General features: G+C 44.8%; 1 protein-coding gene and 1 long non-coding RNA gene across 2 annotated transcripts in view; one reads left to right on the plus strand and one right to left on the minus strand.

The window, feature by feature from the left end:
• The window catches only part of LOC140384380 (uncharacterized), a 72406-nt gene extending 64329 nt beyond the window's left edge, over positions 1–8077 (minus strand). Inside the window, exons 1-2 of the long non-coding RNA XR_011933050.1 lie at positions 7861–8077; positions 6633–6800 (exon numbers count right to left, since the gene is read on the minus strand). This is a non-coding gene — a long non-coding RNA (uncharacterized lncRNA). The remainder of the gene's footprint in view (positions 1–6632; positions 6801–7860) is intronic.
• LOC140431075 (transmembrane protein 80-like) overlaps positions 8063–17299 on the plus strand; it is a 39321-nt gene continuing 30084 nt past the window's right edge. The window contains exons 1-2 of the mRNA XM_072519008.1: positions 8063–8198; positions 9942–9958. Coding sequence (XP_072375109.1) covers positions 8150–8198; positions 9942–9958 — 66 coding nt within the window. The 5' untranslated portion in view covers positions 8063–8149. The remainder of the gene's footprint in view (positions 8199–9941; positions 9959–17299) is intronic.

Consider the following 17299-nt stretch of genomic DNA (forward strand, 5'->3'; position numbering starts at 1 on the left):
CCCCCCCCCCCCCCCCCCATAATGAGTCGGTGGGAGTCTATGTTGGAAGTTTCTGCCATGGCTTTCGTTATGAATTCTGCGTCGTCCCAGTTGGGAGCGAACACGTTTAAGAATACCACTAACCATGACATACCGTTCCCCCGGGTCCCTAACCGTCTTTGTCGCTGTGAAAGCAGTCCTCCTTTTTGAGCAGTATGGCCACCCTCCTAGCCCTCGTAGCATAACTGGTATTCTGTTCCAACAATTCTTTCTTGCCCTCAGTTGGTCCTTCTCCCTCAGGTGCATCTTTCGGGGGGAAATAACATCGGCCCTCAGACTTTTCAGGTGGGCGAAGACTCTGGATCTTTTCACTGGGCTGTTTAGTCCCCTGATGTTCCACAAGACTATCGTGATGGGGGTTTCTGTTCTCTTTCTCTTTTTTCCCCCCTCCCCCCTCCTGTGGGGTCAACCAGACTTATCTTGTGGATGTGCCCCTGCACTCTGTGATTTCCCTTTTGTTTGGGGGTCATCCAAGATGGCTGTCATTGCCATATTCAACATATCAATGCAGCCCTGCCCTCCGGGTTTCCCTTTGTTTGGGGGTAATTCAAGATGGCCATTCTTGATCCTCTTGTTTCTGCTGTTGCCATATGCGACCTGTCATAGCTAGCGTTCTACCTACTTCCCCCCCCCCCCCCCTTCTGCCAGGCATTCTCTCTCCGTCGGGAGCTGTGCCGTGCCACCACCCCCCCCCCCCCTTTCATCCATACTTCCCTATGCTAGTGTGGTGCTTCCCAAAAGCAATCTTCACCTTCCCCTCCTGTTGTGTTCCTTCCCCTCCCCCCACGTTTCTGCACCTTGCCCCTCACACTTCCTCCTTTCTGGGACTCCTGACAGACTGAAACTGAGGTAGTTCTCTCCTGTGCAGTTGTCCTTTTTTTTTTTTTTTAAAAAGTTCATGTTTGCTGCTGCCTTCCCAGCCGATGTCTGCGCACACTTTGGCTGGTCAGTGAAGTAATATTTCTTTCCCTGGCAGGTTACCCAGGGCTTGGGTGGGTAGAGCATCCCAAATCACACCTTGCTCTTGTATAGTGCTGCATTGGCTATGGTGAATTCAGCCCGGTACTTGGCCAGGACTGTCCCAATGTCTTGGTACACATGGATCAAGTGCCCCTCCCACTTACAGGACCATGTGTCCCTTGCCGAACTCACGATCTTTTCCCTGTCCTGGTACTGGTGCAGCTTTGCAATGATGGCACGTGGCTGCACTCCCATTTTGGGCCTCGTCCGGAGTGACCTGTGGGGTCTGTCTATTTTGGGGGTTTGAGCAAGTTCACCCCCCCCCCCCCCCCTCCTAACTACTTACCCAGCATCTGGGCCATGTACTCCATGGGGTTTCTGCCCTGGATACCCTCTGGTAGGCCCACAATGCAGAGATTTTTGGCGGCGTGATTGGTTCTCCTGATCCTTGGTTGCCACTAGTCTTGCCATCTCCATCTCCAGTGAGGCAATCCTGTCGTTCTGATCGGTCACTGCTTTCTCCAGCTCCCTGATCATTGCTTCTTGTGCCACCTGACGTTGCTCCGTCTTTCCAGCACCATCTTGAACGGGACCAGGGTGTCCGTGACCACCGCCTTCTGTTGCCATGATTTGCAGTTTGATGGCACCTTTGTGCTTTAGCAGCTCCTGTGTTAGGAGCTCCATCCACTGGCTTATCGGCAGGTAGTCTGGAGTGTGCATTGGCGGCTCAGCCTGTTTGGCTGCGACCAGCTCCACTTCACTCCGCGCGTTTGTCATCGTCTCATTCTTCCTTTCCAAACTCTTATTGCAGTTCTTAGAATTTTTTGCGGGCATGTTTTAGTAGCTGTGATGATCTTGGAGAAGGTTGGGCGGGGGTTGCTGTTTGTAGGATTAGTGGCCTGTTTCTGGGTTAAAAGTGCCAAATTTCCAGGAGGAGAGCCACCTTTCCTGCATCGGCTTAGCACCCCCCCTGATGCTCAATCAATAACACAAGAAGCGAGATTGGATGACAATTGAAGGCTTTATTGGACTAGATGTTTCCCCCAGCAGCACAGGTTCAGAATGCAGCTGCTAGGGAGACACAGGCTCTTATACTCCGCCTTACTGGGCGGAACCAGCAGGCAGGCTTCACCAATGATGTTGCTGTCTCAGGTACCTCCCACACCAATGGTCTTAGAGCATCAACCTGGGTACCGTAATACCCCTGCGATTGTGCAGGTGCAGGCGCCGGCTTGGGCATCCGTGGCTCCGGGAGCGTGTGCAGGCACCGGCTCGGGCATCCGTGGCTCCAGGAGCGTGGCTTCGGCTTCTTCATCACCCCTAGATGGGACCGGTGGGAGGACCGAACCACCTGGGATGGGGGCGGCTGTGAGGTGCGCCGGTGGGAGGGAGGGTGGGGTTGGTGGTGTGGGTGCGCCAGGTCCCGTAGGGAGACTGTATCACGCCACGTAGGCGTATTGAGAGTTAGCGTGAAGGAGGTGGACCCTCTCGACAAATGGGTCCGACTTGTGCGCCCGCACATGTTTGCGGGGCAGGATGAGTCCAGGAGCTGCCAGCCAGGCTGGGAGCGAGGTACCGGAGGAGGACCTCCTAGGAAAGACTAGGAGATATTCGTGAGGTGTTTGGTTGGTTGTGGAACACAGCAGTGATCGGATGGAGTGGAGGGCATCCGGAAGGACATCCTGCCAGCGGGAGACCGGGAGATTCCTGGACCGTAGGGCCAGGAGGACGGTCTTTCAGACCATTCCGTTCTCCCGAAGTACGTGTTGCGGTCGGTGGACGGGAGGGGCCCTTTGAAGTCCATACTGAGGTGTTCAAAGGGACGGGAAGCCTTTATCAGGCGCGCTTTCTCTGGCCTGTAGAAATGCGGCTTGCACGCCGCGCAGATTTGGTAGTTCCTGGTGGCGGTCCTGACCTCCTCGATGGAGTAGGGCAGGTTGCGGGTCTTGATGAAATGGAAGAATCGAGTGACCCCCGGGTGGCAGAGGTCCTCGTGGAGGGCCCGGAGTCGGTCGATTTGTGCGTTGGCACATGTGCCGCAGGATAGGGCATCGAGGCTCGTTTAGCTTCCCGGGACGATACAAGATCTCATAGGTGTAGGTGGAGAGCTCGATCCTCCACCGTAAGATCTTATCGTTCTTTATCTTGCCCCGCTGTGCATTATCGAACATGAAAGCAACCGACCATTGGTCGGTGAGGAGAGTGAATCTCCTGCCGGCCAGGTAATGCCTCCAGTGCCGCGCAGCTTCTACTATGGCCTGGGCCTCCTTTTCAACGGAGGAATGGCGGATTTCTGAAGCGTGGAGGGTGCGTGAGAAGAAGGCCACGGATCTGCCCGCTTGGTTGAGGGTGGCTGCCAGAGCTACGTCGGACGCGTCATTCTCGACTTGGAAGGGGAGGGACTCGTCGATGGCGTGCATCGTGGCCTTTGCAATGTCCGCTTTGATGCGGCTGAAGGCCTGGCAGGCCTCTGCCGACAGGGGAAAAACCATGGATTGAATTAGTGGGCGGGCATAATATGAAAAAAAATCCCAAGCAGCATTTCAGGGCCTTGGAGCAGTGGGGGAGGGGAAACTCATGAGGGGGCGCATGCGTTTGGGATCTGGGCCTATAACTCCATCATGCACTACGTAGCCGAGGATGGCTAGACGGTCGGTGCTAAACTCACATTTGTCCTTGTTGTAGGTTAGATTAAGGATTTTTGCATTATGGAGGAATTTTCAGAGGTTGGTGTCGTGGTCCTGCTGGTCGTGGCCGCAGATGGTGACGTTATCAAGGTACGGAAACGTGGCCCGCAAACCGTACCGGTCAACCATTTGGTCCATCTCTCATTGGAAGACCGAGACTCCATTTGTGACACCGAAGGGAACCCTTGGGAAGTGGCAGAGCCGCCCATCTGCTTTGAATGCAGTGTATTTGCGGTTGCTAGGGCGGATGGGGAGCTGGTGGTAGGCGGATTTTAGATCCACCGTGGAAAAGACCTTGTTTTGTGCAATCTGATTGACCAAATCAGATATGCGGGGAGGGGTACGTGTCGAGCTGCGTATACCTGTTGATGGTCTGACTATAATCGATGACCATCCTATGCTTCTCCCTGGTCTTTACAACCACTACTTGAGCTCTCCAGGGACTGTTGCTAGCCTCAATAATACCTTCCTTCAGTAACCGCTGGACTTACGACCCAATAAGGGTCCGGTCCTGGGCACTGTACTGTCTGCTCCTGGTGGCGACGGGTTTGCAATCTGGGATGAGGTTCGCAAAAAGGGAAGGCGGATCGACCTTGAGGGTCGCGAGGCTGCAGACAGTGAGGGGGGGGGGTATAGGGCCGCCGAATTTAAAAGTTAAACTCTGGAGGTTACATTGGAAGTCGAACCCTAGGAGCGTGGCAGCGGAGAGGTGAGGGAGGACGTAGAGGCGGAAATTTTTTAATTCCCTTCACTGGACCGCGAGGTTCGCTACGCAGAACCCTTTGATCTCTACAGAGTGAGACCTGGAGGCCAGGGAGACTTTTTGGTTAACTGGGTGGATGGGAAGAGTTAAGCGCCTTACCATGTTGGGGTGTCTGAAGCTCTCTGTGCTCCCGGAGTCGATCAAGCAGGATGTTTTGTGCCCATTGATGAGCATGGTCGTCGTCGCAGTCGAGAGCGTCCGGGGCCGAGACTGGTCCAGGGTCATCGAGGCAAGTCGTGGCAGAAGTTGGAGGTTTTCCTCGGGCGGTGTGTGGTCATCCAAATCGGGGTCCTGAGACTCCAGCCCACTGGTAGCACATGGCTGGGGGTGTGCAAGATGGCGGCGCCCATCCGTCGCACGTGGTCCCTGGGGAACAAGATGGCGGCGCCCGGGGCCTACACGTGGCTCGTGCAGAGAGTTGGGGTGGCGGTCCCGGTTCGCCCCCCGGAGACCACGGCGACCGCCCGGGCCTGGCATACCATCACGAAATGGCCCTTTTTGCCGCACTCTTTGCAGGTGGAGGAGTGGGCCGGCAGCGCTGCCGGGGGTGTTTGGCTTGCCCGCAAAAATAGCAGCGGGGTACCCCGGGGTTGCCTGGTAGTCGCGCAGGACAAGCTTGTGGGGGGATGGGGGATGCATCGGAGTCGGGGACGTACGCACGGGCATTTCGGGAGGCCACATCCAGGGAGCTAGCAAGGGCCGGTGCCTCCTTGAGACCCAGTGTCTCTTTTTACAGCAGCCGCGAGCGGATTTGGGAGGACAACATACCTGCAACGAATGCGTCCCGGATCAAAAGTTCTGTGTGGTCGCTGGCTGAAACTTGCGGGCAGTCACAGTTCCTAACACCAGCAATAGCACGGTAGAATTCCTCCAGCGATTCCCCGGGAATTTGTCGCCTCGTCGTTAGCAGATGTCGGGCGTAAACCTGGTTTACTGGGCGAATATAGTGTCCTTTCAGCAGGGTAATTGCGGCCTCGAAATCTTCCGCATCCTCGATGAGGGTGTAGATCTCTGGGCTCACCCTCGAGTGAAAAACTTGCAGTTTCTGGTCCTCCGTAAGTGCAGTCGGGGCCGTCCCGAGGTACCCTTTGAAGCACGACAGCAAGTGTTTGAAGGTTGCCGCTGAGTTTGTCGCGTAGGGGCTGAGTTGCAGGCACTCCGGCTTGATTCGGAGCTCCATTCTTTAAAATCTAGTCCAATAAATTGATGCTCGATCAATAACTCCAGAAGTGAGATTGGATGACAATTGAAGGCTTTACTGGACTAGATGTTTCCCCCAGCAGCGCAGGTACAGAATGCAGCTGCTAGGGAGACACAGGCTCTTATACTCTGCCTTACTGGGCGGAACCAGCAGGCAGGCTTCACCAATGAAATTGCTGTCTCAGGTACCTCCCACACCAATGGTCTTACAGCATCAACCTGGGTACCATAATACCCCTAATACCGACTACCATACCCCCGTCACCGATAGCCCCCTTACCATTGTTAATCCTCACACCAATTCATCATACTGTGATGTCAACTGATCTTTGTTGCTTTCACTGACAATTTAGTAAGTGGTTGAAAATTAAATGCTGGTGGAGCCAATGAATACCATGTATTAGGGGCTGGATACCACCGAGGGATGAAGCAAATATGAGGGCAGGAAGCCACAAAACCAAGGAAAAGTTAAAAAAATTAAAAGTTTGCTAATTGCAATGTAACCTCAATAGTGTCACATATGATGGGAAGTATGAAAGTTAAGTATGGTATGCATTGTTTGGCTTATTGGGAGGAATGTTATGTTAGGAATAGTTATGAAGAAAAATGATGCAGCCAATACTAAAATCCTTACACAGGAAGTAAATATGATATACCATAGGTCAACAACTGATCAGTACTGAAAAGTTACTTTCTCAAAAAATGTGTTGACAGTACACCCTTGAACAGTAGGTAGGAGGGGAGGTAGTGGCGTAATAGTATTGTCATTGGATTAGTGAGCCAGAGACCCAGGGTAATGCTCTGGCGACATGGGTTTGAACCACCCCCCCATTGCAGATGGTGAAATTTGAATTCAATTTTGTTTAAAAACTGGAATTAAAAGTCTAATTATGGCCTTTATGGCCACAAAACCATTGTTGATGGTCGTGAAAACCCATCTCATTCAATAATATACTTGCAGGAAAGAAATCTGCCATACTTACCTGGTCTGCCTGCATGTGACTCCAGATCCACAGCAATGTCATTGACTCTTAAATGGCCTTTGAAATGGTCTAGCAAGCCACTCAGTTCAAGAGCAATTAGGGATTGGTAATAAATGCTGGTCCAGCCAGTGACATCCACATCAAATGAATGAATAAAAAAAGTAGAGGCTATAATAAGAGATTGTAAATTAACGGATGGAATAAACTGGAGACATTTACATTACAAAAATGTTTTATTTTTATGTTATAAGCAATTACAGCAGAATTAAATTTGTTTTATACAAAGCATAAGCATCACTATTTACTGACAACAGTGAAAGGTTACTGATGAATATTGCAACAGAGCTCAGCAGGCACCAATGAATTAATAAATCAATATCCTGATTCAACATATTCCATCACTAGCACTTAAGCACAAAATCAACACTGATGCTCCAGTGCACTACTGTGGGAGTGTTGCACTGGCTAAGGTGCTGTATTTTGGATGAGACATTAAATTGAGGCCCCATCTGCTATTTCTGGTGGGTGTAAACTCTTCTAAATCACTATTTTATCCCTAATGTTTTGATTAATCTTTATTCCTCAAGCAACATTATAATTGCATAATCTGGTCATTATCACATGACTGATTATGGGAGTCGTTTGGCTGCCATGTTCCCAATCATAGTGACTAGACTTTTTAAAAGTATTTCATTAGATACAAAGTGCTTCCTGTGTTATGTTCTAGTACTGTGACAATAATTGGATCGGCATACCAAAGAACATCTAGTTCTAGACTAGTTGAATTTATTATGGTATAACAAACTGTGGGTTGGAAACTAATATTAACAAACTGGGACAATCACAAACACAACTAACCACGACTTCTCCTACAGACTGCCCCTAGGTTACATTGTCACATGGTATAACTTGCCTGCCACCTAGTGGTCAGAGGTCAAACATTTACATGTACAATTGCTTATCCATATCACTACACCATAATCATGAAAGCTGCTTCACAATTGCAAGCCTTTTTTTTATTTTCTTCATTGATGTTATGTGGCTTATGCTAATTTTGTCGAGCCCTTAAATCAAATGTTAAGATGCCTGGAAGCTCATGAAAAAGATATACTGTTAGGCTTAAACAGAGTGGGTGAAGGCTTGTGTGGAGCCTTAATATTGAAATAAACCAGTTGAGTTGTCCCTCTGTTATCAATCAAAAACAACATGATCTAATAAAAGGAATCACCTGTTTCGTTGCTGTATATTATAGATCAAAGTTGTCGGTGGAGGCACTCGATCACGTGAAAATTCTGAGTTACCTGATGTATAATCTGCAGCATATTGTGTACTTATTGCATATTTCCAGCCTTTCTGTTATTATGAATAGATATCTAATTGTTTCAGTTAACAAAGAGCTTCGAGCTTAAACTCCTGAAGCATTTTCCTCTTGCTAAGGAAAAATATTTGTCCTCCCTTTGGTGAGGGGGCGCTCTCCTACCTTGGTGCAGCAGTGCCTTGACGTGAACGTGCACGGAATGACGGGATACAGGAGGACTCATGTCGAAGAGATGGTGCTACGGAAAGGTGAGGTTAGTGGACGCGTTGCTATCACAACCAAAGTGCTCTTCATCTCCCAAATAACACAATAGAGTTTAAATTTTGGGGTTTGTAAGATATTAGTCGAAGCCGCACCGACTGAGGAAGTTGCTTTAATTTTAAGGAGTCGAAAGTTCGCCTCCCCTGCTCTATGTAAAACGAATTGCTGAAAACACTAAGGCGCTGTACAAATGCATGGGGAATTTTGTTTATTTTTAATGGAGACTCATTTAAAGCAGAATAATGTTTATTTATCCCTCGGATATCGAAATCCTATCCCAAAGACACTGATTATTGTTGGGTCTAGTTCTGCAGGTATTAGCAACCCTCTTGATATATTTGTGTGTGAGCTGAGATGGTGAGGTTTCGTCATACTGATAGATGTCACAGTTGCACATCTTTTTTGAATCCGACAATAAGACTTGTAATTTACATGAGAACCAGTGGCACTTATTAATAAGCTAACTGAGGGGAAAAACACCACATGTACATCTCAAGATTCCATGTTTGATTTGGACTTGCATTTTATCTCCCCAATAACCACAGTGAAAACACGACACCTGTATTAAACCCTGGGTTAAAGAGGAAAATAGATTTGGGATTTATGCACCAGATTGTTATCCAGAAACTACTATTAGAACGTATGCTAGAACTGTGCAGATATTAGATGAGATAATTGAGCTTAGTTGCGATATACCTATATTGAATATTCAGTCTCTGGGCTTTCATGTGAAGGATGTTGACACAGCTGACAAGAAGGGAATCTGACATGTATAAGTATACCCCAGTGGCAGCGGCACACTGGCGCAGTGGTTAACCCTGCTGCCTCATGGCACTGATGACCCAGATTCAACCCCAGCCCGGGTCACTGTCCGTATGGAGTTTGCACATTCTCCCCGTGTTTGTGTGGGACTCACCCCCACAACTCAAAGATGTGCAGAGTAGGTAAATTGCCCCTTAATTGGAAAAAGGAATAATTGAGTACTCTAAATTTATGAAATGAATAAATAAATATGCCCAGTTAAAGTTGATCATCTTTGGAGATGATAAAGGAGACAAAATAGAGGAGGGACGAAAGAGAGCTCCAAACCAGATTTTTTAAATTTCTGAAATAAAGTGGATTTCAATCTTCTGCCGTTCTGAGGTGTTGTTTCATAAGACAAGGTATTGAAGGGCAGGATACAGATTCATGTGGTACCACGAACCATCTTCTCCTCTACATTCTTAATATGAATGTTGTAATTGAAAGGAAGTTACAATCAGAGATGAACTACCGAAAATGCAAAAAAGGCAAATTCAGAGAAAATTGCTGAAGATGTTTTTGGCATGCCATTGAAAGAAGTATAGGAATAATTTGCCTCAGTACTGACTTGGATGAGCAAAAGCTCAAGAAGGACGTAGAAGAGTTCAGTAACGTTTTTATGCCATATTGACTTGAATTGTTAAAATAGGCAGCGCAATTACAGGAATTTGCACAGCCAAACTGAGGCCATGTCAGAACATTTTGAGCTGAACAATATTAGGGGTGACATCTAATGATTAAGGTTCTGCCAATGTGCTGGCAGAGTGTGAACAATTTTGAGATGATAAATTTAAAAACATAAGTGCACTGGGTAAAATTAAAGTGTATCAGCTTAAATTATACATTTTCCCTTGAGTGTATTTATACTAATTGATATTAAATGTTATTTTTTTACATTAGTGTTATTAATTGTTTATTTTTCTTTTCAGTGAAATCTGCTGCTGTTGTATCCTTTTGAATAAAATGCAGTGTGCCACCCAGTTTTAGGAGCTGACATCTTGCAGTGCAGTCCAGCCCAGTTCAGCTCTCTCAAGGGCAGGAATTGTAACACAAAATGTACAAACAGCAGTTAATATTTGGGGTTGGTGAGGGTGATTGAAGAGTCTGCTTCTGAGTGAATGAAGGAGAAGTTATTTTTCAGAGGGAATTCATTCTGTCTTCCACCTTGTGTTTTTTGATTTCACACATTTTTAAGTAGTTCAAAAAAATTGCCCTTGCAATTGTTATGGGTCCGGGTTTACAGAACCCCAAAGTGTTTCATGGAGTTCAACCGACCCACAACTTTTAATAGATTGTGGTGTGCGAAGCGCACGGCGTACTCTCCAGGTGTGATACAGCAGGAATGGACAAATGGTTTTAAATCAAAACAATGTTTATTCTATGAACACAAGTTAATCTTTTAAAAACAAGCATTGTATATCTTAACACCCATTACTTCAAAGACAATCCCAAAAGACTACAACACTAAATAATTCTTCAAACTGTTCCTTTAAACATCCAAAAGACTTCAAACCTTCAAAAATAATAACACATTAGGTTACATTCAATATATTTATAGTCTTTGGATTTCAGAAATCAACCGACCAGCTCTGTGTTTATTCCTGCAGCTCTCAGCACACTCCCAGCTGCCTTCTCAAACTGAAACTCAAAAAAGCAGATGTGAGCTCAGCTCCCCCACACTCTGACATCACTTCAGTAATATGATCAGCTCCATTTCTTAAAAGTACATTGCTTAAACATCCATCTCTTAAAGGGACTCTCACATGACACCTCCCCTCAAGAAAACAAAATAAACCATCAACTTCAAGATGGTTTCATTTTTCACCTTTGCACCATCGATTAAGAAATGCACACAGTAAAAACACTTTACCGGTTCAAAAAAAACAACACGCAAACAGGTGTAATAATAGAGTCCATTTTTTTTTTTTCGTTCTTCTTCCAACCGGAATCCTTCCGTTCATCACATTCGTGACAAAGCATCGGCTATCACGTTTTCCCATCCTGCCACATGTACTATTTTTAATTGAAATGGCTGTAACAATAAGCTCCAGCAAAACAGCCTCACATTGTTGTTCTGGAATCGCTCCAAAAACGTCAACGGATTATGATCAGTATATCTAATGGTGTCAGACGGATTGCTGGTCACATAAATGTGAAAATGTTGCAAAGCCAGCACCAAACTCAAAGTCTCCTTCTCAATCGTCGAATAATTTTTCTGGTGAGAATTCAATTTCTTTGAAAAATAACAAACAGGCCGCTCTAGCCCTTCGTCGTCGTCTTGTAGAAGCACCGCACCTACGCCCACATCACTCGCATCAACAGCTAATTTGAATGGGTTGGTATAATTTGGGATGACTAACACAGGAGCAGTGGTTAACACAGCCTTCAGGCCGTCAAATGCCTGTTGACACTCCGCTGTCCACTGGAATTTGTTACGCTTCTTGAGCAAGTCCTTCAGTGGAGCGACCACACTGCTAAAATTTGGCACAAATTTCCGGTAAAATCCACTCATACCAAGAAATTGCATTATTTCCCGTTGTGTCGAGGGTATCGGAAACTCCCCAATAACTTTCGTTTTCACATCCCGTGGGACCAATTGACCCTGTCCGATTGTATGACCAAGGAAAGTGACTTGGGCTTTTCCAAATTCACTTTTGGCCAGGTTTATCACCAAACCCGCCTCCTGAAGTCAATCGAATAACTCCATAAGATGTTTTAAATGTTCTTTCCGTGTCTGGCTGAAAACTACCAGATCGTCGATATAGATCGCACAATTGGGTAACCCTGAAACAACTGTATTAGTTAACCGTTGAAATGTGGCTGGGGCGTTTTTCATGCCAAATGGCATAACTTTGAATTGGTATATACCATCTGGAGTCACAAAAGCTGAAATCTCCTTCGCCCTTTCGGATAAAGGTACCTGCCAGGAACTTTAAGTAAATCCAATTTGGAAATAAAAGCGGATTGTCCCACTTTCTCAATGCAATCCTCCAAACGTGGGATAGGATAAGAGTCCGTTCTTGTAACTACATTCACCTTTCTATAGTCCACACACAACCGTTAGGTACCGTCTGGTTTAGGTACCATCACTATGGGTGAGCTCCATTGGCTGTAACCCACTTCAATTATGCCATTTTTAAGCATACTCTCAATCTCTTTGTTAACCTGTGGCAATTTTAGAGGATTAAGTCTATGTGGATGTTGTTTGATAGGAACATCATTTCCCACATCTACACCATGTATAGCCATTTTAGTACTTCCCAATTTATCTCTACAAACTTGCCCATGTAATATCAATAACTCTTTCAGGTCAGTTCGCTTTTCCTCTGGAAGATAACTCAACAATTTATTCCAATTTTTAAGAACATCCTCATTTTCCAATTTAATTTGAGGTATGTCAAATTCACAGTCATCTGGATTTGGTTCGTCACTTTGAGTCAGAATCATTAAAACCTCCTTTTTCTCCTTCCCTTTCAAAGTACCTTTTAAGCATATTCACATGACACACGGTGAGTCTTCCTTCTGTCTGATGTTTTTACCACATAATTCACCTCACTTAATTTCCTTTCAACCTGATACTGTCCACAAAACCTAGCTTTTAAAGGTTCACTTACCACTGGTAACAACACTAAAACTTTATCTCCACTGGCAAAACTACAAACTTTGGAGTTCTTGTCCGCTGCCCGTTTCATCACATTTTGTGCAACTTTCAAATGTTGTCTAGCCAATTCACCTGCTCTATTTAATCATGCCCTAAAATTTGACACTTAATCCAATAGTGTAACATCCGATTTCTCACCCACCAATTTTTCTTTAATCAATTTAAGTGGCCCTCTTACCTCATGACCAAAAATTAGTTCAAAAGGACTACATTTGGTTGACTCATTAGGTGCATCCCTAATTGCAAACAGTATGAATGGAATTCCTTTATCCCAATCCTCTAGATAACCTTGACAATAATCCCTCAACATTGTCTTTAATGTCTAGTGCCACCTTTCTAACGCTCCCTGCGATTCTGGATGGTACGCAGTTGATTTAAATTGTTTTATTCCTAAACTATCCATAACTTCTTTGAATAACTTTTGAGGTCAAATTTGATCCTTGATCCGATTGAATTTCTGTAGGTAGTCCATATCTAGTAAAGAATTTAAGTAACCCCTCCACAATCTTTTTAGCTGCAATATTACGTACTGGAATGGCCTCTGGAAACCTAGTAGACACATCCATTATAGTCAAAAGATATTGATTCCCACTTTTTGTTTTAGGGAGCGGTCCTGCACAATCAATTGGGACCCTTGTAAAAGGTTCCTCAAATGCTGGAATGGGTATTAAGGGCGCTGGTTTTATCACTGCTTGAGGTTTCCCTATCACTTGATATGTGTGACATAATTGACAAAATTTAACTACATCTTTATTTAGTCCAGGCCAATAAAAATGTTTCTGGATTTTAGCTTGAGTTTTCCTTATCCCCAAATGACCTCCCACTGGTACCTCATGTGCCACTCGCAACACCTTTCTATACCCTACCGGCAATACTACTTGATGAACGTCTGCCCACTTTGGGGCTGGTTTAACACACTGGGCTAAATCGCTGGCTTTTAAAGCAGGCCAGCAGCACGGTTCAATTCCCGTACCAGCCTCCCCGAACAGGCGCCGGAATGTGGCGACTAGGGCCTTTTCACAGTAACTTAATTGAAGCCTACTTGTGACAATAAGCGATTTTCATCCGCCTGCATATGTACAGGTCTCCATTTTCTCATCAAGACATCACTTCTACGGTAATAACAGTCTGGTATACTCTCAGATTCCTCTTCCGTATATGCTTTCTGATATATCCGTTTTATTTCTACATCTTTCTGTTGTAACTCTGCCAATTTTCCTGAACTAAAAATATCCGTCTCATCCTCCACCTGTTCTTGTTCTTTTCCAACCATCTCATCAAAATTTGTTTCTGATAATTGCACTTCAACTTCATCTTCACTCTTTAATTTCTCCTCTTGTCTTAATCTGGGACTTTGCGACCTTGTTACTACACAATCCGGAAAAATCCCAGGATATTCATCCTTCAACACTTCAGTTGTCTGATTTGCCACTGGCTTATCAACCACAGTAGGCATCACTTCCACTTGCGATCCAGCTATATCATTACCCAAGATAAACTGTATTCCTGGACAAGATAGTTTCTCTATTACTCCTACTACCACTTCACCACTCTTCACTGGACTTTCCAACCTTACCTTATATAATGGAACGCTACTCCTCTCACCCTGAATTCCACATATTACCACCTTTTCTGGCAACATTCTTCCCAAACTACATAATTCCTCATCTCTTGCCATTAAAGATTGACTAGCTCCTGTATCTCTTAAAATTGTGACTTATTTCCCTGTTCCTCCTGATACACATGAGTAAACTTTACCCACACAAGTAAATTCTTTAAAGACATCTGGCACTTTCTTATCAATTATTTCTTGAACAGGCTGTACAATGGTTTGCACCTCCTTTGCTTCCCTTGGGCTTTCCTTTACCACTCTAACAAAGCCCACTGTCTTATCCTGTGTTACCACATCAGCCTTCCTAGTGTTTTTCTTCAACCACCAACACTGTGACTTTACATGGCCTAGTTTATTACAGTGAAAACATTTGAAACTTTTCATTTCTCTTCCACCCTCCTGGATTTCTTTTTTAATCTGAGGTACAGTCTCTTTATTATCTCCCATCAAATAACCTTTACCTTTACTACTTGAGTATTTCTCATGTCCCCAGTTTCTATCCCTCACCGGCTGAAACCGATGTCGGAAACCAAGCCTTGATTTATGAACTAATTCATAATCATCTGCCATTTCTGCTGCTAATCTCGCAGTTTTAACCCTCTGCTCTTCCACATGAGTTCTCACTACATCACAAATTGAATTTTTAAACTAATCCAAAAGTATAATTTCTCTGAGAGCTTCATACGTTTGGTCTATTTTCAAAGCCCTTATCCACTTATCAAAATTACTCTGAGCCTTTCAAACTCCATGTATGTTTGACCAAATTCTTTCCTTAAATTTCTAAACCTTTGTCTAAGCTTCAGGCACTAGCTCATATGCACCTAAGATGGATTTTTTCACCTCCTCATACGTTCCAGATACCTCCTCCGGTAGTGATGCAAACACTTCTAGCTCTACCTACCAGCTTTGTTTGAATCAGTAATGCCCACATGTTCTGTGGCCATTTCATTTGTTTAGCTACCTTCTCCAGTGAAATGAAAAAGGCTTCTACCTCCTTCTCGTCAAACCTTGGCAATGCTTGGACATATTTAAATAGATCCCCACCACGTCTTCGACTATGATCTGTCTCACTATTCTCGGCCAACTGTATTTTTCCCTTTGCGTCTGCCAATTTGAACTGATTTCCATGTTTCATAGCCATTTTATGAAGTTCAAACTCTCTTTTTCCCTTTCCTCTCTATCTCTTTTTCTTTGTTTCTTTCTTCTCTCTCCATTTCTTTTTCCTCTCTATCTCTTTCTTTGTTTCTTTCTTCTCTCTCCTTTTCTTTTTCTCTCATTGCATTTTCAAGCTCCTTAAATTATTTTTCATGTTCAAATTGCTTAATCTGCAACTGGAGCTTTGCCATTTCTAATGAGTCAGAATGTATCTCAGGCAAATTTAAATGCTCAGCTACCGCGGTAAGTACCTCATCTTTTCGCATTTTGCCAGGCAATGTTAACTGCAATGCTTTTGCCAATTCTAACAGTCTGCTTTTAGTCTCTGTCCATAAGGTATTGCATGTTACCGTGTCCCCCCAAAAAAACGTCAGAGCCTCTGAAAGAGCCATTGTCCACAACACACTCCCCACTTAAACTAAAATACCACACCTGAAAAGCAACCACAATATGCTCACCCTCACTGTCTTTAAGTTTGTTAAGCCAATCCAATAGGTCGACTTTTATCCCCCTCGAGCCTCCAATTGTTATGGGTCCGGGTTTACAGAACCCCAAAGTGTTTCATGGAGTTCAACCGACCCACAACTTTTAATAGATTGTGGTGTGGGAAGCACACGGCGTACTCTCCAGGTGTGATACAGCAGGAATGGACAAATGGTTTTTGAAACAAAACAATGTTATTCTCAAGTTCACCTTTTAAAAACAAACATTGAATATCATAACACCCATTACTTCAAAGATATCCCTAAGAGACTACAATACTAAATAATCCTTCAAAATGTTCCTTTAAACATCCAAAAGACTTTAAACCTTCAAAAATAATAACACATTAGGTTACATTCAATATATTTATAGTCTTTGGATTTCAGAAATCAACAGACCAGCTCTGTGTTTCTTCCTGCAGCTCTCAGCAAAACACACAGACACTCTCAGCTGCCTTCTCAAACTGAAACTCAAAAAAACAGAAGTGAGCCCCCCCCCCCCCCCCCCCCGGACATCACTTCAATAATATGATCAGCTCCATTTCCTAAAGGTACAATGCTTAAACATCCATTTGTTAAAGGTACTCTCACATCACATGACACATTTTAAAAAATTTGTCCTTTGGATGTGAAGCCTCTCTGGCAAAGTTAGCATCACTAATTGACCTTGAGTTAGTGATGGTGAACCACTGCAGTCTAGATGCATTCACAGTGCTTTTAGGGAGGGAGATCTAGGATTTTGACCACTGACTGTGAAGAAACAGTGACATAGTTCCAAGTCAGGGCAGGAGATACAAAAGTCTGAGAACACGCACTAACAGATTCAAAAACAGCTTCTTACCCCCTGTTACCAGACTCCTAAATGACCCTCTTATGGACTTGTTATAACCTGCCTGCTTACCATTGGCTGGGGACTAATGACAATCCCACAATCCTGTGGGAGTATGAGCTTCCCCAATGAGGGGGGCGGAGAAACCAGTAGTAAACTCCAAGTATAAATACAGCTGGCCAGTTTAGGAACCAGCAGGAAGGAGTGTGCAGCAAGGGAAGTTGTTGCTGCTGTTATATATATATATATATATATATATGTTATTGTAAATAAATGTTATTACTTTGTATCCTTAAACTTGTGCTGGATTCTTCCTGGCTCTTACAAAACTGGCGACGAGGGTTAAAGTGAATAGCTGTCTACACTGCTGAAGCCACCTCCCTGGATTTTTGTTGGATACAGGTTGGAAGTTTTCTATTATACCTTGCCTCTGTTCGGACGTTTGGATGTTTTTGATGCTGCGCTGGAAAGCTGGAACCAGTACGCACAACGGATGCGTTACTATTTCCGGGCAAACAATATCACCGAAAACGAGCACCAGGTGGTCA

This window comes from Scyliorhinus torazame, chromosome 10 (assembly GCF_047496885.1).
Source record: "Scyliorhinus torazame isolate Kashiwa2021f chromosome 10, sScyTor2.1, whole genome shotgun sequence".
Classification (NCBI taxonomy): domain Eukaryota; kingdom Metazoa; phylum Chordata; class Chondrichthyes; order Carcharhiniformes; family Scyliorhinidae; genus Scyliorhinus; species Scyliorhinus torazame.